This window comes from Syngnathus leptorhynchus, chromosome 10, assembly GCF_054491065.1.
Source record: "Syngnathus leptorhynchus isolate UIUO chromosome 10, UIUO_Slep, whole genome shotgun sequence".
In the NCBI taxonomy this organism is placed as follows: domain Eukaryota; kingdom Metazoa; phylum Chordata; class Actinopteri; order Syngnathiformes; family Syngnathidae; genus Syngnathus; species Syngnathus leptorhynchus.
Window position 1 is genome coordinate 54,920 of NC_141204.1, and position 20,186 is coordinate 75,105.

Below are 20,186 nucleotides of genomic sequence, written 5' to 3' on the forward strand. Positions count from 1 at the left end.
GCACGATATATATCACGATATATCATCGCAATACGTTAATTTGTTATGCTAGTTACTCCTTTTTATGCATTTCTTTAAAATTGATTTCTTTCTAGGAGTTCAGCTATAGTGTAGTATAGTTTGGTTTTGTAATGTCTGCGTTAAAAAAAAAAAAAAAAAAATACATACATATATTTTTGACTTAGTGTTCTTGCCGTCGTTTGCGATTCAGGACGCATGCGCGAGTGTTGTCATGAACTTTATACGCTTAAGACAAGCGTATAGCAAACAGCAGCCCAAGTAAGTGGACATTAAGGATCAGTGCTTGTCACTTCAATGGAAGGACGCTCCGAATCCCAAATTCAACTGCTTCGTCGGCATATCCATGCCTTTCCAGACTTTCCTAAGAAGGGCATCTTGTTCAGGTAACAGATCGATCACTCCGAAAAAGGTTGCTGCGTCTGATCTATTACTCCTAAAACGTTTGGCTGACTGACCAACGCTTTTCAAATATGCTCTGGCAAGCGCACATGATCTATTTCTCTTTAGTTTTGAACGAATAAGGCATTAAATGAACGAGTGAGTACCCGGAAGCAGGTTTTGACGTGAAAAGAATCCTGAACTTGCTCAATTCTTTTGGATTTTTGTCAACTTGTGCAGATTTGACTGTATACTTGTGCACGCCCACTTATAAATGAAATATGATCACATTGATTTTCTAGCCAATTTTAATGCCACATTCTTGACTGCTATTTGACCTAATAACTGGTGTGGCTCACTGATTCTCATGGATATAAAATATCCATTTGTGTGTCTCCTCCAGAGATATTTGTCCCATCCTGAAGGAGCCAACTGCCTTAACAGCAGTTATTGACCTCTTTGAAGAGCATGTGAAAACCAAAAAGTGGGAGGTGGATCTGATCGTAGGTAAGAAGCCTCACTTCAATCACCATCTAATGTAGACAATCTGATTTGCAAGAGATCTGTTTTATTGTAGTGGCTACCAAAAGTTTTGCCTCTCATCCAAATTGATTCTAAAAAAATAAATAAAAAAAAAAGCAGCTCGGAATTCTTTGTCACAGTAGTGCCTGCGCTGTTATCAGGATGATTTTGGCAGAGTACAAAGCCATACTATGTTTTGTGTTTGACTGGTAGGTTTAGATGCGCGTGGTTTCCTTTTTGGGCCTCTTCTTGCCCAGCGGCTGGGAGTTGGCTTTGTCATGGTCAGGAAGAAAGGAAAACTCCCAGGAGCCACCGCGTCTGTGGCCTACGATTTGGAGTATGGCAAGGTACAAGCGCACAAGAAGTCACACTCCAAATGCTGCTGAATGTGTCATGAAGCCACTACATTTCCTGCCTTAATAGAAATAGTAGTAGTATCAATTTGGCCTGTGTAACGCCGTGAATTTGATTTGTTTTAATCGCGTGATCAAGGCTCACTTGGGCCTGGCCGGATCTTGCGAGAGCGGGAATAAACATGAGTCATTGGTGACACCAGTGCTGGCTTGGTAAGCACGCATTTCTCCTTTTGTTGCCTACGCCAGGAAACAGGGCGACAGTGTCATGCATTACAGTCCTCCTTTTATTTCGCACTATTCTAAACTCCGTAGTTTTGTTCTATCTTACAAAAAAAAAAAAATCTGTGTTTAGGATTGAGAGGTAATAAATAGATTTTGCTGGAGTAGGGAATGTTTTTTTTTTGTGTCTACTCGGGACCAGTCCGCGGTGGACATTTCCACCGCATTTGGTTCTAGGTATCCATCCAATTGATGGTACGGTTTCAGGCAGAAGTAGAGATCCAAGAGGATGCAATCACACCGGGGCAGAAAGTAGTGCTTGTTGATGACCTTCTCGCAACTGGAGGTGAGCTCTTTAATTTGCTGTCCAAGCCAAATGTTTCTCTGAGCGGCATTCTGAATCGGTTTTCAATGCTTCTCTAGGTACTCTGTTTGCAGCTTGTGAACTCCTGAAGAAACGACACGCGGCTATTCAAGGCTGCATGGTGGTGATCGAGCTGACGGAACTGAAAGGCATTGACAGACTGAAAGCGCACAGTGTATTCTCTCTGGTTCAGTACTGAGTACGATGGCATTCTTTCTCGACTATGTTGGACGGCTGGCTATTGGCCTTTTAGTACGCCATCCAAAAATGTATCCTCTTCAACCTGTATTATTTCATGGTCTGTAAAAAAAAAAACAAAAAAAAAACTCTAATTCCAGTGACGTTGGTGAACAAAATAAATACTACGATCTTTTCAAATGAATAATGACAATTCATTGCTGGAGGTATAGTAAAAATGAACTAAACAGTGTTCAAAAGTGGGTTTGTGAGGCTGTTTTTAACACTCCCAAAAAGTGTGGCGACCGCGTGTGTTTCGTGTCATTCAGTAAGAAGTAAATGGAGCCAAACATTTGCCTTCCTTTCCAACGCCATCTTTCTCAGATGACGTGAGATGTTTTTGTTCCTTTAATTTTTGCTCGTTAATATTTGCTCACAAAACTCTCCATCAATTATCTACAGCTATACCTGTATAAAAAAACGCAAGCAATACAATTAATTGAGGGGAACAAAACACGATTCCTTAAACATTTGCATAGCAACCCTTAATGAATGAGGTGAACGAGTTCATGTGGCGGGCTGGCTCACCAAATTGCAGTTAGAATTTCTCCTCTTGGCCAAGGTTACAAGTCAATTTGTCCAGAATTACACTCAGGTCCAAGTGCTTGTTCAATTTAAGGTACAAGTCCTTCCTGACTGGATGTATGGAAAGCCACTGGGGGTTGAGCTCCGCCAGCAATCGGATGTGTTTCTCCATTTCACCTAAAGGGGGAGAGAGAGAGAGAGAGAGAGAATAAATCCTTTAGGAAAGCGGAACAGAGTGCACTTTTCCAGATGATACGCAAACAAAAATCTTTTTGGTGGCGACTAACCTGAAGTGAAAGCCGATCTGGAGCTGGTGACCATCCGCTTACAAAGGACTTCCATATTTAAAGCTTGTTTTTTTTCAGACACAAAAACATTTCGAAGAATCCGAGCTAGCTCCCCGAGCCGGGACATCATGGAGAGACGTTCTTCCTGAGATGGACTTCGGGTCATGGCCGCCTGCAGCTTCTGGGCTTCCTTTGCCCTAATCTAGAAGAAAAAGAAGCAAGGGTGCGCTAACAAACGACGACACGGTATCGTGATAATTATTGTGCCAATGGTGCGGCGACGACGACAACAACAACAAAAGTAAACTACTTACTCTGTCTAACAAGGACTGCGAGACTCCATTCAGGACATTTGGAATACAAAGTGAAGCTGATGTTTGCTCGCGGGTCACATTTTGTGGCAACGTCTCTCTTTGATCTTCTGCCTTCTCAACCAGAGAAACCAGTGCTTTCTCCATCTAGGTGAGAGGGGGGGGAGATCCCATTTCATTTCCACTGAAAATGGGTTAATAATCTAGAAAATCCATTTGCCAGACCTTGGGTGTGATGAGAGATTGGGCCTTGTCCAAAACCTCCTGTGCAGTTGCCAGTTTGTCCACGCGAGGAGGTTGCGGCAGTAAGCTTGCTTGCACAGCTGGGACCGTGTCCACGTTAAAGTTCGGGTGCCAGCGCGTCAATTTGTCTTCTGGCACGCAGAGTGGAGGTTTTAACGAGGAGAGGAAAAGCTGAAAATGAAGGGATTGGGTTTGAAGTCCTCCGTTTGTTGCCAAAGCAAAAAAACACGTCCAACTGACCTTGTGGTGCTCTTTGACAATGGAAAGCAGCTTGTGATGGAAGATGCGTCGTCTCTCCAAAAGAGCAGAGGCCGTCAATGCGGGTCGACCTTCCTTTTGGCCTAGAAATGATAAATGGACATTGAGTGAATTGATCAACATCCACTGGCCTAGACAATCTCATGAGCAGATGACTTGTGGCAAAACTCAATGAAAACGATTGGCTACGAATCCATTTATCCTACACAAACGCCAAGAGAGAAAGTCTTAGGTCAACAACAGCTCAAAATGGCCTTGGCTTTTCCGATGTGGACTGACATGAAGTGGCCACAGAGGGCTTGGAGCAAAAATACAGTAACGGAAAGGTTTACACACCACAGCAAAGTACAGGTTCCACAGTCAGCTGGTAGCTGCTTTTCTTGATACAGTTGTTGTATGTCGGGATGTTCTTCTCCTGTCTGAAGGCGTAGGCCTCAGGGAAGACCGTCTTCATTTGGCCAATGTGGTGTTCTTCAAAGCGTCTGCAGATAGCCAAAAGATACAATTGTAAATACGCTAGCATCCAGCGAGAGCCATGCCTCCCATACGATTGTAAATACGCTAGCATCCAGCGAGAGCCACGCTTCCCTGAGGGAGTCCCTGCTTTCAGTATGCTCACGTTTACCTGTGCATCATGTCCTGGACTCCCTTTTTGATCTTGGCCAAAGTGGCAGTCTCCAAACGGTTGAAAAGCATGGCGACCACCGTGTCCGTGCTCCTAAACATCCCGGCCAGCACCTTGAAGTGGTAGGGCAGGGAGAGGCCCGGGGGAGTGTCCTGGGCTAGGTTGTGATACTTCTGGTATGCTGGTTGGTGAACGCTGTGAGACGGAAGTCCGCTTTATTGTCAATTTTTTCACATGTCAAGGCACACAAAGACAACTGAACTTAACTTTTCTATCTTACCGCATGAACGAGAAAAACGACAAAAAAAAAACCTCACCTTTCCTCAACTTGCAGCTCTTTCTGTAACTTTTCATCCTCTGAGTCTTTCTCCTTGGCCTTCTTAACTTTAGCTGCAAGCTCTTTTGCTCGCGTCACAGCTGCCATTGACACAGCAACGGAGGATGAAACGGATGATGGCGAAACACAAGTCGTGCCGGGGTCATCGGCTTGTTTCTTCAGCCTCCCAATGAGCGGATTATGGGACGTAATCGTTTCTCTGCAATGAGCCTGAAAGATGGAGTGAAAGTTTTTGCCAAGTTCATATGTCGTACATTTAGCTAAAGAAGTTGGCTGGGAACCAAAACATTACCTGTTCGTCGGGATGAACGGGGATACGTTTGTTCCTGCTCAATCTTGTCGTTTTATCTTGAACCTTCATTGTGTCGACAGAACAAACTTCTATTTGACGCTTCTTTGCTGCGCTGTGTTCCGTGGAGCCCAACACTGCGTCCGTCCCAAGTTTTGCATTGAGAGAGGTTCGCTTTGGAATCCGAGCTGTGGGGGGGTTATCTTTGGAAAGATCACACGCTCCTTTCGGTGAACTTGCTACCGCGTCGACGATTGGCAGAAGGTCATCACGGGCTTGACTTGGGGACGACTTCGAGAAAAGGTCTTCGTTTGAGGAGGAAGAGGCGACTGCTCTTGTTTTGCCCGCGCTGCTTTTGGACGAGCCACGACCACCACCACCACTAGCAGCACGACTCGGTTTGACCGAATCGGCCGTCCTTTTCTTACGACGAGAGAAGAAATCTGTTACCAGAGCCTGCGACATGATTAATAAGTCCTGCGGAAACTTGAGCAGCCTTGAGTCGTAGCCGAATGAAAGCCCACCTTGTCGGACGGTCGTGATAACAGGAAGGACAAACAATTTTCCCGCTGAATGGAATAAGCCGCGCCCACATATCCACCCCGCCCCGCCCCTACTATGCGGCTGATTTGCCGTCGGAGGGGTGAAGCCACCAACGGCCATTTTACGTTGCCAAGCTCTAATCCTGTCCGGTCGGAATACATTGCTTTCTCCCTCCGCCATGTTATTTTCTGTCTCTACAGCAAAACATGTACGGCATGCACTTGGCAAAAGTTGTTTAAAAAAAAAAAAAAAAAATTGTCCGTATGGTAGTGTGCTTGGTGCTACCCTAACATTTCGTGGTAGGTCGCTTGCGCCTTCATTGTCCATTCATTTTGGTTTAAAGTGTTTTTGTCCTTTGTTTCAAGTTTGACAGTGTACATATACTGTCAGGTGATGAGAAAGAACAATACAATTAATTACAGAATTTGTAGTTATTTTATCTAATTAATCACATATTAATGTCATATCAGATAAAGCTCCCCATATAAACATTTCAATTCTAAGACGTTACAAAATTGTCATTTGCCACTCATGAGTTGTATACAGCAGGAAATCCCAATTTTGTTGTTGTTGAAGTGTGCTTGGTTAGTCATGTAATTCAAAAGAAAAAACTGATTGAAAATATAGATATAGCTGATTCAAAACAGCAAAACATTAGCTCCACTTTTTTTTCCTATGTAGAAATTTAATGAGGGCTACAAATGTTTACATTGTAATATAAGAGCATTTTTTTATGATGGTGAATTGTAAACTGGGAATCCTTTTTTGGTCTTGCACTTATCCTCTCAGGGAAATTTTCAGCTGCTCATACATCATCTGGTCCTGCAAAGAAATACATGTGTCGAGTCACAACATGTTGCATGATATTTTTTAGGTAAAGGTGGATCAAAATAATAATACCTCGTCAGATGGCATTTACTACTTTTTAATGGTCTTTTTTTTTTTTCCTAATTTCTTTTACGTGAAGTAGGCCAAAAGAGGCTGAATCATAGCGTTGATTCAAGTGGATGGATGACATGGTTATCAATTCCACTTTTGATCATTTACCTTTTTTGACACTGATGGTTTAACCTTTCTTAAGGCATCTTCCACATTCTTTTTGCTCACTCTGATATCAGCGACAGGTTCAAAGGACAATGTATGGCCTGTGTAAAAAAAGCAATTTTTTAACACTTATTTTCCTGTTCCCTCTTTTCCCCCTTACAAACACGACAAATACAGTATAATATGGGCTGCAGGTATACAATATTTTGGTATTTAGTCTTACCATTAATCAGAGTCAATGAAAATGTACCTAAATTATAAAAAGCTTGAAGGAGCTCGTTTAACAAATGACATTTTACAATAGAATTGAAGTTACCAGACGATTGAATAGGCTGGGACTTCAGGTAGGCCTTCAGAGCATTAACTGATGCTTCCCTCACTAATGCAGTCAGGTCAGCACCACTGTAGCAAACAGATAGGATTAAATTAGGATTTAAAAGAAAAAAAAACAGACTAACACGTAGACACTGAATAAGCATGTAATCAGAGTGCTGTAACAGTACTACTGAATACCCATATTCTAAACAGAGGCTTAATAATACATTTGTTGCTACAACATCCGCCAGTCAATTGGGGACGCGTGTGCGTGCGTGCGTGCGTGCGTGTGTGTGCGTGCGCGCGTGCATGTGTGCATGTAAAAAAAAAAAAAAAAAAAGACTGCTGACATTTCCATTTGAGACTTACGTGAAGCAGTCACAGCGTTCATCATAAGCAATCTCTTCCAGACTAACATCTTGGTCCAGCTGAGGTTTGGTTCCATTCTACAGGATAGATAAAAAAATATATCATCATTTCTATTATGTGTATATATGCATGAGCCTTATTTGTGAGTCAAACCATTTGTCCTATCAGTTTTAATAGACAGCGGTTAAGTAACAGTTTTTTTAAAATAACTAATTGTGTTCATGATTTCTCCATTGATGATAGTCATTGCATTCCTTTGTTCAGACAAATTGCTCAATTCGTCTGAACAAAGGAATACAATGGCTGTGAACACTATATATCGTTTGCTAGACGGATTTTTGCATCCTTGCCTTTTCATCAGTGCGGCCCTCGAACGAAAACATTTACACAGCCCTGGTCAATGTAATGTAAAGCAAAGTATAAAAGTCAGATGCTTTACCTTTGTAATGGTAAGCAGAATTGCATGGCGGTCAGCTGGGGGTGGCAAACCCACATACAATGTTTTATCTAGACGACCCGGTCTCAGTATGGCGGGATCAATGATATCTGGGGAAAAAAAAGGAACAATTATATATTGTTATGAAGTAAAACAAAAATAACCCTAGCTATTCAACCACAGAAGCGAGGAGTAACACCCCCGCCCAATCAAAGTCGCTCGTAACTGTGAGGCTTCACCGTGATTAGTACGGTACGCTTGATCAACTTTCTTTGTTTGGCTTGGCTGGCGGTGGGCGTTGGGAGTCTCACTCTCTTCCGAGAATCGTGTATTCAGCCAATGTGAAGAGGTGACGACGTCATTATGCTGACGTACGCGACAGCACGCACTGAGGCTGTTTTGGGCTGGCCTTACATGGATATCCTAAAACATGAATATGGGTTTCCCAAAAGCCGGATCATTACCTGGTCTGTTGGTCGCAGCCATAATAAAGACTTGGCGCCGACTTTCCAAGCCATCCATTTCTGTTAGCAACTGGTTCACCACGCGAACGCTGGCTCCTGACTGGATAGAAACAACAGGAGTTTCAAAGCGGACCGTAAAAAGATGTGGGCATTCATTTTACGATGCAATTCTAGGAATAATTGGAAAACAGTCGGGTAGTATTTGCCTTAGGCTTCTGAGAATAAGCGCTAGAGAATGGATGGATGGATTTGGGCATCCCACCACCGCGTGCACAATTATTAGCAAAGCTGTCGTTTTGAGGATTCAATTTGGGTCGGAACAACTCCAGTGCTTTCGGGCAACCAAAACGTTCAAAACCCCAAACTTGAATATTTCAGAGAGTAGAAGGGAGATTCTGGCTTTCTTCGGAAAATGTCTTTGTGTGCACACTTAATAAGCAACTATTAGCGTGCACAAAAAAAACCAAAAATCGGTGCTCAATACAGCCAGCCTTCGTTTCAATCATGAAATGCTTGATGGTTGCGTGATCACGCCCTCAGTCATTTCAAGAGCGCTGAAAGAAAGACTTGGATTGTTGGCAAGCTATTAATCAGAATAGCATGTTGAAACCAGATACTATTGTTACGGAAAACAAAAGGACTCGACGGGCAAGCCGCAAATACCGCCGAGCACACGTGTCCTTACCTCGTGGCCTGAACGTCGAGGACATAAAGCATCGATTTCATCAAAGAAGATGACGCAAGGAGCAGAGTTACGGCCTCTTTGAAAGACTTGTCTCACCGCTCGCTCACTTTCACCAACATACTGAAGAAAAAGAAAGGACATGCACGGGCGGTGACAGTTCAGTATTTGGTTGATGCCGTGCTACAAAAAGGCCTGGTCGTTTCGTAATCGCACGTGTACACATTATCATTGGCGTCATGTCAGAAAAATCGGGCACAATGATGGATTTTCACAGAGTAAAAACACTTAGCAAATGTCCTACACGTATCGCCGTGCAGTCAAGAAGCTAGTCTGGAGTACTGCGCCGCGACACCCATCTATCCAGCCGCGTGCTCTGTCTGTCTGTGTCTGTCTGTCTGTCTGTCTGACTCACTCACTGACTCACTCACTGACTCACTCACTGACTCACTCACTGACTCACTCACTGACTCACTCACTGACTCACTCACTCACTCACTCACTCACTCACTCACTCACTCACTCACTCACTCACTCACTCACTCACTCACTCACTCACTCACCATGTTGAGAAGCTCTGGACCTTTGACAGAGATGAAGTTGAGACCCGACTCGTTGGCCACCGCCTGGAACCGCGCATTCAAACATCAGGCAATGTGCAAAACGTGGTTTTCTCACATTTTGCCAAATAGGAGTTGCACTCGTTATGAATTCAGAACAAAACTTGTATGTGTGTGTGTGTGTGTGTGTGTGTGTGTGTGTGGGGGGATTATTTCAATCAAACTGACTCTGAGAACGATAGTTCTAAGCCAATGGATAATACAGACCTGCGTAGCACAATATTGACACGTTAGTGGTGTTTGTGTCTCGGAGAACCTTAATAATGACATGTTAGTGTCTTGGAGAACCTTAGCGAGAAGGGTTTTTCCACAGCCCGGGGGACCAGCCAGCAGCAGTCCTGATGGCGCACTCAGCCCGAGAGCCCTGAACTGCTCAGGGGAGCGCACTGGAGCCTGCGTGCGTGCGTGCGAGCGTGCATGACACATGGTATGCTGTTAGAGTCCGTCATTTACATACAGTATATACTATACTATATACTACTAGGTACATATCTATACATGCAGGTCAAAGCGCTTTACCAAGATGGCCATTGTAAGCTCTTCTCTTATTTCACGAAGGGCTCCCACATCGTCCCAGGTGACATCAGGCACGGTGGCAAAGCCCTCCCTCTTGGCCGAAGGCTGCACGTGGGAAAGAGCCGCCTCAAAGTCGGACATGATCATGGAGAGGCCGCTCAGCTCGTTCTCTGCTAGGGCGTTGGCGTTCTTGAGCAGTCGCAGCAGGTGCCGCAGCTCCCCCTGAGAGAAAGCGAGTCCCGGACGGAGCTTGACCATATCGATCCGGTCGGGATAGGTCCTTACCGGCAGATGCTGGTCGTCAGCCGCCGCTGCGTTCTTAGGAGGCCACGCCGGACGCTTTTGCTCGCCGCTGTCGTTTGCCGCCGCTTCCGTAGCACGCGGCCAATCGTGGTCCGGGACCTCGCTTTTGATTTCCTCTGGCCTTTTGACCGCCAAGAGAACCCTGTTGACCGCGTTCATGGCCGCTTCGTGGCAAAGCGCCGTGAGATCGGCACCTACGTATCCCGGGGTGAGGCGAGCCAGCTTGCCAAAGTCAAAACCTTCCGGAATCTTCAGCTTCCGACACAACGTCTTCAAAATCCTGACAAAACACCACATTTGCCCGGCTATATGTGAGAGCGCCAAACAAGTTACTACTCCAAGATGGAAGTTCCTGACAAGGTTTACACTTGATGGCTCTTCACCGACCTGAGACGGGATTGTTGGTCCGGGATACCGAGGCATATCTCTCTGTCAAAGCGTCCGGCCCGACGCAGGGCGGGGTCCAGGGAGTCGGGCCTATTGGTAGCGCCGATGACCAGCACTTGCGTTGCAAATGAGATGTTGTTCAAGTCTGTCAGGAGGTTTGTGGGGGAACAAAACCTTACTTTCAACTTGAAGGCTCTCTGGGAATTGCATTTATTTCACTATTCCTAAAGACAAAATGATTTGGGGAATCAAATGTACTCTATAAAGAGGTCCGCTGCATAGACATTGTTTTTGCAGAAATTCTTCTTATTCAGGCCAATTTTGTCCACGTACGTACGGGCCTGCACGTTTGTTGGTTTGCATGTAGCTACCTACCATCCATGCAGGTGAGGAGCTGGGCTACAATCCTCCTTTCCATGTCTTTGGAGGCCATTTCTCTCTTTGGTGTTATAGCATCGATCTCATCAATAAACAGGATACACGGAGCTGAGCTCTGCAACAGAAAGACGCTTCAAACAGCAATTTAGGCACGGACGTGGATTTGTTTGTCAAATCAAGTCGCCCAACCACAGCGAGGTCAAAGAGCTCCCTGAGCTTCTGCTCCGACTCTCCTGATACTCCAGACACTAGTTCCGGAGCGGACACTTTGAGCAAGGGCAGGTCCAGTTCCTGAAATGGAATGGACACTCAGCCATCCCTGACTTCACAAGATGATGTGTGTGCTGAAAACGATCGCATCCCGTGATGGATGTCAGCAACATCTCGGAATGTGGTGGATCTCAACTCACCCCCGCCACAGCTTGCGCCAGCAGGGTCTTGCCACAGCCGGGAGGTCCATGGAGGAGAAAGCCCCTCGGAGGAGCCAAACCCAGGTGCTGGTATATCTCGGGGTGCCGCATGTGGATGAGCAGTTTACACACGTCCTGAAGAAAAGCGGGGCATGGAGTCAAAAGGCGTCACACGGATTGAAGTGAAAACACAAAGCAGAAAAACCAGGCAGGTCTGGAGTAGAAAATGACGACAGTACGATGAACATTTCTGGTGCTACTGTACAGAATATGTAGTATATTGTGTTAACAGTACTGATGAAAAGTATACCTTACCTTCAATGTCTCCTCATTACCACCAACATCTTCAAACTTAAGAGTGGGATACTGCAACTTTGTCCATCTGGATTTTTCCAAGGGTGTTCCTGCATTTGTCAATAAGATTGGGATTGTTTGCATCCGGGTGCATCTTGAAAACTCTCTTGACAGCTGCTCATTTCATGTCTGCTGAGCAGTGAAAGGAAATAGACCGAACCGACTGACCGACCGACCGACCGACCCTGGTGAGCGAGGCTCTTGAGCTGCCTGCCATGGAAACTTTGGTGCCAATTGATAGCTGACTTTTGAAGCCAACGGGGAAATGGGGGGAATCCTCCTTTGTTCACGTGGCCAACTCGGAATTCAAATTTGGCCGGCGTTGTCAAATCGGAACGGTTCTACTCGAGTAGGAGTTTCTGACCTTTCTTGCTGGAAGTCAGGCTCGTTGCATTTTCTTCAGGGCTCTTTTTCCTTTTCGCTGACCTTTTGGAGGACTCCGATGTTGAAAGGTCTTTCTGTTGATCCAAAAAATACAAACGTTTTCACAAGTATCTGTCGTCGAACTAGCCACTATGTGGAAACAGAAAGCCATCGGATGACTTCGACCCGGCGCGAGATGAAAAAAGGAAGGAAGACTCGGACGATAACTTTGCTTTTATGGCTTTCGACCACTCACTCCAATCCAGAGATGGCGAGTTTTTCAATTCTCTTAAGCTGTAGATGATGCTCAAATCAGAGATTTATCAAAGTAGACTCCAAATGGTGCATGCAAGTCAATCTGAGCAAATGTGTCGCTCGCTTGTGCGCGTTCCCGTTCACACTCACCGCGTCGCTCGGCTGATCTTGGCTCAGGTCGATGAAGATGTTGTTCTTTGCAGACCTTTTGCCTCGATCAATGAACCAGCCGCCTGCGGACACTTTACTGGCATCCGGCATCTCGCTCGAATCGGCGTTCCGGTATAGAGACGCAAGAGAGCTGTTCATGTGACTGCTGTTCTGCAGGAGGCGAGAAAGATGACAAAGAGTCACTCGTGAAGGCCAAGGAGTTTGTGGGCCGCGTGAAACAATACCACTTAGCTTCATTTTCAACTCATTGTCACTTTCTCTGAATATCCATGTTGCAGAACGACAGTACGTACTATACGGATTTTTTTTTTACATACCTACGACATTTGAACCCGAGTTTATTCCTTGAAACATTTTAGGCTTTTAACGCTACCTTTATCCGTCCCGTCAAAGGGTGTTTGCATACATCGTCAATCGGATTTATTTGGCTTTCCTAGCCCAAAGTATGCAGCTGGAATTCACATGAGCAGGAATTCAATGTTCCCGCTCTGGTTCCTGAGCACAAATTGGGGAACCCGGGCATAGGGTATCCTAATCTAAAGCAACAATCGTCATTTTGCAATGACAAATAATATTGCCGAGTGTGACTTGTGGCAGGTAAAGAGTCACTTACGGGATGATCCGGTCTATCTTCCGAATTGCTGCCGTCGTCGTCACTATGAAGCCCAAACGCCGTGATGTCAGCGCACGATGCCGAGCGCAGAGATGCAGCCAAATGTGCACTAATTACCTGGATTCATCCAGGACGTGCTTAGTTCGCTTTGTCAGGTGGGCATTTTCCACTTCATCCGGCCCAGACTCCCATTTGATTGCTTGGTATACTGGGAGCAGAGTGGGAGCAAAGAGTGCAATTAAAGATGGAGACATTTCAATGTCAACAAAGTTGCCATTCTTATCTTATCCGACCTACCTTTCTCAACTTGAATTCTGAATGCCGTCTTGTTTCTTCTACCATACTCCATTCTACAAATAATCAATCTTTCAAATGAGCATGAAAACAATAGAACGGCAAACTTTATTCATAAAAAAATGAAGTCTTTGGATTTAATCATCTTCACAATGCCTAAATATTGCTGTTGAATTTAAGGTTGAGCAACGTGCACAGTTCAAATTTGAGCATTTTGACAATATTTATTGTGACTTTTATTGCACCCAAAAGAAGTCCAAAAGTGAAGTCAAACCCTTCTTTTTCTAAACACAAATTTGGGTGTGACATCCAAGATAAATTTGACCCAAAAAAATAACGTATCAACTTTAACTTCTCAAAATGTACCGTGTACACACACACACACACACACACACACACACACACACACACACACACACACACACACACACACACACACACACACAGTGCATCCCTACTGTTAAGCCCTCACCTGTATTGTTTTTGAAGTTCTAGAGCAGCAGAGCACAGATCTACAGCATTAGTGCAGGAAGCCAAATACTGAAAAAGAATTGAAATTGAACACAGATTGGGGTTTTTGACAAATTCAAACACCATCCTATTGAAAGTTCCAACACGCACTAGTAGAGGGCATGGGTGGACTGACTGACGGACGGTAAATCACAACTTCCATACTTGAAAAAATACAGTCCAAACAGGCAACGGAAAGAGAAGACGTACATACCTGTTCCAATCTCTGTCTGAGCCGAACATCCAAGCAGCCAGCACCTCGGTTCTTCATGCTCTCTGATTTGGAGACTTTTAAATGAGGAAAAGAAAATTGAAAGTTTCTCCTGTTTGGTTTGACACATGACTCAGAGACTTTTTTTTTTAATGTATCATCTATGTTAGGCAACTGTTTAATTTTTTTTTTTTTTTTAAAGGTCACGGCAAAACAACGCTCGCAAGAGAATTGCCAGTCACGGCAAAACATTTACTTGCATCCAAAGAGTAATGAAGTCAACATCATGATTATGCGCAATTTATAGCTCCCTTTAACTTTCATTCAACCGAACCAGCACAAACAAAGGTGGTATGAAACACGTGTTCGCCACATGTAGGGACGAGACGTCAAAATGAAAATGCTTTCCAGCAATTTGTCCCTCTAAAGAACAAAAGAGTGTATATTTGGCCAAAGAACTGGGGACGTTACTATGTAGTCTGGTCAATATCAAATGTACATATTGTATGAAAAGCAGAGCTACCTTCTGCTGCAGTGACGGCTCCACTTTTGGTCACAACGACGAAATCTGTGACTTTGGATGATGGGCTCTCGGCGGCCCTCGCTGCTTTTGTGTGCTTGGCTGAACTGATGTGTGCCTGCAGGTCGTTGGCACCTTTATTTGCCACAGACACAAAAGTGCCTGTCTTACATATCAAGCACTCTGCTTCATGAGGATCACGACCCTGGCGAAAGCACGGGAATTTTGTATTCAACTCCACCGTGAAGGTGCATTTTCGTTTCGGCATTGCTTGTAAAAACACTAGGTCAAGGAAGAGCTATGCCACCTCCCTTACCCCTTTTTTGAATTTTTTAGAAGAGTGCAAAACAGACCTGTGAGACGTGTTCGCAGAAATATTGCCTCACGAAATAGTCATAAAAAATGCTTTTTAAAAAGCGGAAACGAGTCCGTTTTCACGTCGCGAATCTATTGATCCGGAGCGCTAGCTGGGTCCAAAATTGACAGGCTCTACAGAAAATGGATGGATGGAATAGCTCCAAACAAATAGTTAGGTAGCGTCCTTCAACGCACGGGAGGTACTGCGACGACGACGTGGCGTCATTTCCGGCGCGACAAGCCCGCACGCCGGTGTTACCCTACCCATGCAACGAATCGGAGCAAATAAATATATATTTTTGCTGGCTAAATGGCATGCTTAGAAATGTCGATACGTTACCCAGAAACCCGATTTATTTGTGTAACTATTGGTCAGTCCACAAATGAAAAAAAGCACTCGACATCTCGAGTACTTTATTTCTTCATGTCTACGTTCGGCACCAACTGGCAGTTGTGTTTATATGTTCCTAAATAAATACTATTTGGAAACGTCATAATAAGAAACAAAGTCGTCGCCATGGAAAGGAAGGCCAGTTTGAAGGCGGCGGCATTCGTGTGTCCCGTGACGTGTGCCCCGCGGCCTTCGGAGAACGCAGCCTGTGAATTTGGACGCACAAGGCCTGTGTCCAAATTCACCAGTCGCGTCCTCCGAAGGTATTCTTTCCAATTGGTTTGGCAGTTGGCTAACCAGTAAGCAGGCGCATTACCGCCCTCAACTGTACTGGGGTATATTTGCCATCCAATTTGATCCACATTCAACGTTCAAACGAGTCAAGTGCAAGGAAAACGAATCTATCCAGCAGCTGGTGAGATGCAGATATAAAATGACAAATGACTGCTTTTCTATACCCTCCACACATGGCAGCCATAAATAATCCAAGTGAAATTCTTTGTAGCCACCCTGTGCTTTCAAGCTCCATGATAAGATGCTTCCATCGTGCTTCCAAGGCAGCACGGTGACGTCACAGCGGTTCGCACGTCTGCCTCGCAGTTTGGATTGGATTGGGGGGGGCGTGGGTTCGATTCCATCCCTGTGTGGAGTTTGCATGTTCTCCCTACGCCTGCGTGGGGTTTCTCCGGGTCTCGTTTCTTACTTCTGCCACAAATAATAAATGGATAAGGTGATTCAAATATTGTCAATCGGATTCGAAGAGGACCATTCAATGTCTTTTTATGGTATTCTATAATTGTACATGCTTTGTACGCGTGTTATTATTCAAAGTGGAAGCCATACATTTTGGAGCGGGGATCGGGAAGACAAGGACGCCGCCGCCAAATAGTATTGGATCGCGGCCTGCCGACGGCTATTCCTTGCCTGCCTGCCTGCCTGCCTGCCTGCCTGCCTTCCTTCCATTCACCTTCATTTACACACAAAATAAAACCATGGAGGCTTGAGCTGTCGGGGACGAGTTTGAATTTGGTCATCACTGTGCATTGACACGGAGACGGAGCGAAGAACGTCTTTGGGTGGGATCGATCCATTTTGGACTGGATAACTCCAAGACAGTCGAAATGAAGCGGGTAGCTGTGGTTACCAGGCACAATGGCCTGGTAGCTCCGCTTGGTAACAACAACTCTGGAGCTACAAGCATCATTTCGCTAGCCCAAAGGAGAGCCGTTCACATCGTCGCCCCTTCGAGCGACCGATGTAGCAGTGAAGGCAAGGAGTGTTTATTCAATACCAACAGGAGCGCCGCCGCCGCCGCCGTCGTCAAATCTGAGCTGGTTTGCAAGTGGACGGGCCGAATTTCCTCCAGACAGAGGTTTGAGCGGACGGCTCCGTTTGTCTGCAACCAAACTTTTAGCTCCATGCACGACCTGGTAGACCACGTCACCGCCGAGCACGTCGCATCAGGGCTCGACACCCTCAGTCACGTCTGCATGTGGAACGAATGTGTACGCGAGGGCAAGGCGTTTAAAGCCAAATATAAACTTATCAACCATATCCGCGTGCACACCGGGGAGAAGCCCTTCTTGTGTGCCTTCCCCAACTGCGGCAAGATGTTTGCACGATCCGAGAACCTCAAGATCCACACTCGCACCCACACTGGTAGGATGAACGATTCTCTATTGGTAACGTTGTATCAATGACAGACAGCCATGATTAGAATAGGAAAAGAGAAAGGGGGGAAAAAAGACAACAACAACAACCGTCCCCAATGGATAGGATCTCCACCGTGTTTAAAATGGCAAGGTTCACTAATGAGTCACATCCGCCCTTTGCACTTACTGTACGTTCCGAGAGAGACGAAATAAGGCTTTCATTAATTGTGTCTGTGTGATGTGGAGCTCGGTGTTGAAAATGTCACATTTGAGTTGGCTTTTGAAACAAACCCTAGCAAAGCATTGTAACTTGCCTCTGAAAACCTCTCGCTTTCAATTTCAAAGCAGTGAGTGCTTTGATTTCAATGTCTTTGTTACATAACTGTTATTGGAGTTCAATACACTCAGGCAAGAGATGAAGTGATATTCTAGTTCGAACATTTCATTAAAAAATGGAGAGAGGGCTGCAATCAGCCCGCGGCCCGTAGTTTGGACACCGCCGGCCATGTATGTGGCGTAATGGTCCAGATGAAAGACTCCTCAACAACGGTAAGTCGATTCGATCAATGATATTGATTTGGAATCAAACATATTCAAATGGAATCTTCTAAATAACAACACATTGCGTCCATTTTCAATCGTGTTCATGCTGGAGCAATTGACATGGGGCCAAAGGCAGAAGACACCCTGAACTGAAGTAACTACAGTTTCTGTTATTGTGACAGTGGACAAAAATGTATTGAATTGGAAACTGGATCATGACTGGAACATAAATAATGCAAGCGTACATGGTTCTCCGTGGCTACGACAGATTTCCGTCAGGGGGGGGGGGGCTGGCTACATGTGCATTTGCTGTGGCTATCTAGCCCCAATGAAATCATCAACGGATGCTAGTCGTAGCACGGTTTGGTTCAGGATAAGCGGTTGACAAAGGAACAAAAGTCATCTGTTTGCGCTCGCTGAAGCTACGTACGTATGATTGTGGCTTTTGTTTGCGTTCCAGGTGAGAAACCATTCCAGTGCGAGTTTTGCGAACGACGCTTTGCCAACAGCAGTGACCGCAAGAAGCACTCCCAAGTTCACAGTTCATCAAAACCGTACGACTGTAAAGCTTTGGGCTGTACCAAGTCCTATACGCATCCAAGCTCTTTACGCAAGCACATGAAAGTCCACATCAAATCGTCACCTACCTCGGAACCCTTTGACCTGTACGACTCCATCCGTCAACAGCCAGCGCCTCAGCCTTTCCTCGAACCGCTTGACCTTAAAATGAACCATCTGTCACCCAACAATAAAAAGACTCGTTTTGACTTTGATAACACGACAGCCAACAAAGTAAGCCACAGGCTACAGGCAAGTTCATCTCAATTGGCAATGCCGTTGGACCTATCTCTTTCGGGACTGAAGAGTGACCTTGCCCTGCAGCAGCAGCAGCAGCAGCAGACTCACAGGAGCCCAGGGAGGAGCCATCTGTCAGTCAACCCAGCCATACCTAAATTTCCAAACATGAAGGAGTGGTACGTGTGTACCAGAACTACAGCATCCAGCTTTGCTCTCCCTCACCCAGAGGACATCAAATCGGAACCAAGCGATGAGGAGGATTATGTCACGTAAAATGGTGGCTTTTAGGCGTTTGCTCGTGGAACTGTGCCCTTTGTTTGAGGAAGCTGCGATGCGTTGAGGTGCTTTGACATTAGCCCTGGCTGCGCCACACCCAAACGCCCTTGCTTGGCCCCAGCCAGATGTTGCAGGTGTTGATGCGACAGGCCCGTTTCCTGGTTTTAGATGAGCCCAACGCTAGCTGTCGCCATCAAGATACAGTACATACAATGACCGTGGTACAGAGCTGAACTTACAATTTTATACGTGCTCATTTTGATGGTGGTAAAAAAAAAAAAAAAAATACGGTGAGCGGGCACACTAACCGTGTCTCATTCACTTGAATGAGAGGTGGAGGGAAGGGCACAGCACAGCACAAGCTCACTCTTCTCAGGAGATGATACCGGAGCGCTTCAGACCGGCGCCGCAGAGTGACCATGATGAGCCAAGTTGCACAATTGGGATCATCTTGCCACGCACGCACCTGTTGAACCGCAAAGGAGGCTGTGTGGAGGGCTGGGCTGGGCAGGAGTGCTCAGGGGGGGGGGTCTCACTACGGAATTCCTCAAGACGCCACATGCTCGACTTTTTTCCCATCAAAAATATGAACTACACTGCTATGCACATTTCAATTGTATGATAAAAATGCTCACCTGAGGTTCTGTTTTGTTATTATTGATTGGTGTTTGATGATGTCAACACTTTTTTTTCGGGATGATTATGAATATTTGAATGGATGATTACAAATGCAAGCCGGACTGTAGTTTGGTCCAAAAGTCTTTGCAGTCACATTATTATTTTTTTTGCTGGACCTTTATATGATACAATTGACTTGACTGAAAACATTCCAAATGTCATTGAAGAATTGAATTGAAGATGTTTGGCGAAAAATAACTTTGCAACAGTCTCCTCATCATAACAATTCCTTAGGCGTCAACAGCCCTCATTTACTTACCGAGCATACGTACGCCGATGGCGAACGCGAGTCAGCGATATCTCGGTACTTGAGTTTGTCAGCGTTCCAGCTTCCGACCGTGCGTACGGAAGAATAACAAAGTATCGGCCTCTGTAGAAACATCATCAACGACATCTTTCAAGCCATTTCGACTAGCACTAAGAATCATTGGACATGATTGGTTTGCTATTGAGATCCTAAATAATTCGCCATGACTTTCACCCTATTGCCTTTTATGGATGGATGGATGGATGGATGGATGGATGGATGGATGGATGGATGGATGGATGGATGGATGGGTGGGTGGGTGGGTGGCTGCGCTTACTGTATCAATCAGGGGAGCCCGAGTGCAGCCCTACGCCTGATTCAAGCCAGTGACTGTCCTGATCGTTTGAATCAGGCGTAGGGCTGCACCTAAAACAGACTGGACACGCAGGAGTCGCTGAGCTCAGTGATTTTCAAAATTGTACCTTTCACCTAGATTTAGCCAGTCATGGATATT

General features: G+C 45.4%; 4 protein-coding genes across 10 annotated transcripts; 2 read left to right on the forward strand and 2 right to left on the reverse strand.

Annotated features, from left to right (window-relative positions):
* Positions 1–187: 187 nt before the first annotated feature.
* aprt (adenine phosphoribosyltransferase) lies at positions 188–2,245 on the forward strand. The gene is made up of 5 exons (XM_085922477.1): positions 188–404; positions 803–906; positions 1,135–1,268; positions 1,764–1,842; positions 1,920–2,245. Exons 1-5 carry the CDS (start codon positions 316–318, stop codon positions 2,057–2,059), a joined length of 546 nt encoding a protein of 181 aa, XP_085778603.1. The 5' UTR covers positions 188–315; the 3' UTR covers positions 2,060–2,245.
* Positions 946–5,552, reverse strand: cdt1 (chromatin licensing and DNA replication factor 1). 3 transcript variants are annotated; one of them, XM_085922474.1, is made up of 10 exons: positions 4,976–5,552; positions 4,664–4,893; positions 4,347–4,541; positions 4,058–4,203; positions 3,704–3,804; positions 3,446–3,634; positions 3,224–3,367; positions 2,910–3,111; positions 2,626–2,799; positions 946–2,160 (listed from the first exon to the last, which is right to left on the reverse strand). In XM_085922474.1, the coding sequence occupies exons 1-9, from the start codon at positions 5,435–5,437 to the stop codon at positions 2,636–2,638; spliced, it is 1,833 nt and encodes a 610-aa protein (XP_085778600.1). In that variant the 5' UTR covers positions 5,438–5,552; the 3' UTR covers positions 946–2,160; positions 2,626–2,635. The 3 variants fall into 3 exon arrangements, with proteins under 3 accessions (XP_085778600.1, XP_085778601.1, XP_085778598.1); XM_085922475.1 differs by having other exon boundaries at positions 946–2,505; XM_085922472.1 differs by having other exon boundaries at positions 946–2,799.
* Positions 5,553–5,728: 176 nt separating this feature from the next.
* Positions 5,729–15,964, reverse strand: nvl (nuclear VCP like). Of its 4 annotated transcripts, none has more exons than XM_085922034.1 (24): positions 15,084–15,963; positions 14,734–14,865; positions 14,214–14,287; positions 13,962–14,029; positions 13,493–13,545; positions 13,313–13,403; positions 13,196–13,238; positions 12,562–12,732; positions 12,158–12,251; positions 11,755–11,843; positions 11,440–11,574; positions 11,219–11,320; positions 11,027–11,144; positions 10,652–10,796; positions 9,965–10,544; positions 9,734–9,838; positions 9,389–9,451; positions 8,829–8,948; positions 8,144–8,243; positions 7,683–7,789; positions 7,244–7,320; positions 6,876–6,961; positions 6,563–6,660; positions 5,730–6,337 (listed from the first exon to the last, which is right to left on the reverse strand). In XM_085922034.1, exons 3-24 carry the CDS (start codon positions 14,268–14,270, stop codon positions 6,293–6,295), a joined length of 2,547 nt encoding a protein of 848 aa, XP_085778160.1. In that variant the 5' UTR covers positions 14,271–14,287; positions 14,734–14,865; positions 15,084–15,963; the 3' UTR covers positions 5,730–6,292. The 4 variants fall into 4 exon arrangements, with proteins under 4 accessions (XP_085778157.1, XP_085778160.1, XP_085778159.1 ...); XM_085922033.1 differs by having other exon boundaries at positions 14,734–14,935; XM_085922032.1 differs by lacking the exon at positions 15,084–15,963 and having other exon boundaries at positions 5,732–6,337; positions 9,965–10,183; positions 10,247–10,544.
* Positions 15,722–19,900, forward strand: zic2b (zic family member 2 (odd-paired homolog, Drosophila) b). Of its 2 annotated transcripts, XM_085922035.1 has the most exons (3): positions 15,722–15,893; positions 15,984–17,137; positions 18,134–19,900. In XM_085922035.1, exons 2-3 carry the CDS (start codon positions 16,600–16,602, stop codon positions 18,742–18,744), a joined length of 1,149 nt encoding a protein of 382 aa, XP_085778161.1. In that variant the 5' UTR covers positions 15,722–15,893; positions 15,984–16,599; the 3' UTR covers positions 18,745–19,900. The 2 variants fall into 2 exon arrangements, 1 of the variants encoding a protein (XP_085778161.1); XR_015067394.1 differs by lacking the exon at positions 15,722–15,893 and having other exon boundaries at positions 16,986–17,679; positions 18,134–18,279.
* Positions 19,901–20,186: the final 286 nt, after the last annotated feature.

Bases quoted from the DNA above. Each gene is read 5' to 3' on its own strand.
- aprt (XM_085922477.1), top strand. From the start codon at position 316: ATGGAAGGACGCTCCGAATCCCAAATTCAACTGCTTCGTCGGCATATC. The intron at 907-1,134 runs GTAAGAAGCCTC...TTTGACTGGTAG, and splicing joins GGAGGTGGATCTGATCGTAG to GTTTAGATGCGCGTGGTTTC. The intron at 1,269-1,763 runs GTACAAGCGCAC...GTACGGTTTCAG, and splicing joins ACGATTTGGAGTATGGCAAG to GCAGAAGTAGAGATCCAAGA.
- zic2b (XM_085922035.1), top strand. From the start codon at position 16,600: ATGAAGCGGGTAGCTGTGGTTACCAGGCACAATGGCCTGGTAGCTCCG. The intron at 17,138-18,133 runs GTAGGATGAACG...TTTGCGTTCCAG, and splicing joins CCACACTCGCACCCACACTG to GTGAGAAACCATTCCAGTGC.
- nvl (XM_085922031.1), bottom strand. From the start codon at position 14,998: ATGCCGAAACGAAAATGCACCTTCACGGTGGAGTTGAATACAAAATTC. The intron at 11,575-11,754 runs GTAAGGTATACT...GCTTTTCTTCAG, and splicing joins GTAATGAGGAGACATTGAAG to GACGTGTGTAAACTGCTCAT. The intron at 11,145-11,218 runs GTTGGGCGACTT...TTTCTGTTGCAG, and splicing joins AGCTCTTTGACCTCGCTGTG to AGCTCAGCTCCGTGTATCCT.
- cdt1 (XM_085922474.1), bottom strand. From the start codon at position 5,437: ATGTCGCAGGCTCTGGTAACAGATTTCTTCTCTCGTCGTAAGAAAAGG. The intron at 3,112-3,223 runs GTAAGTAGTTTA...TTTTTCTTCTAG, and splicing joins CGCAGTCCTTGTTAGACAGA to ATTAGGGCAAAGGAAGCCCA. The intron at 2,800-2,909 runs GTTAGTCGCCAC...CTCCCCCTTTAG, and splicing joins CAGATCGGCTTTCACTTCAG to GTGAAATGGAGAAACACATC.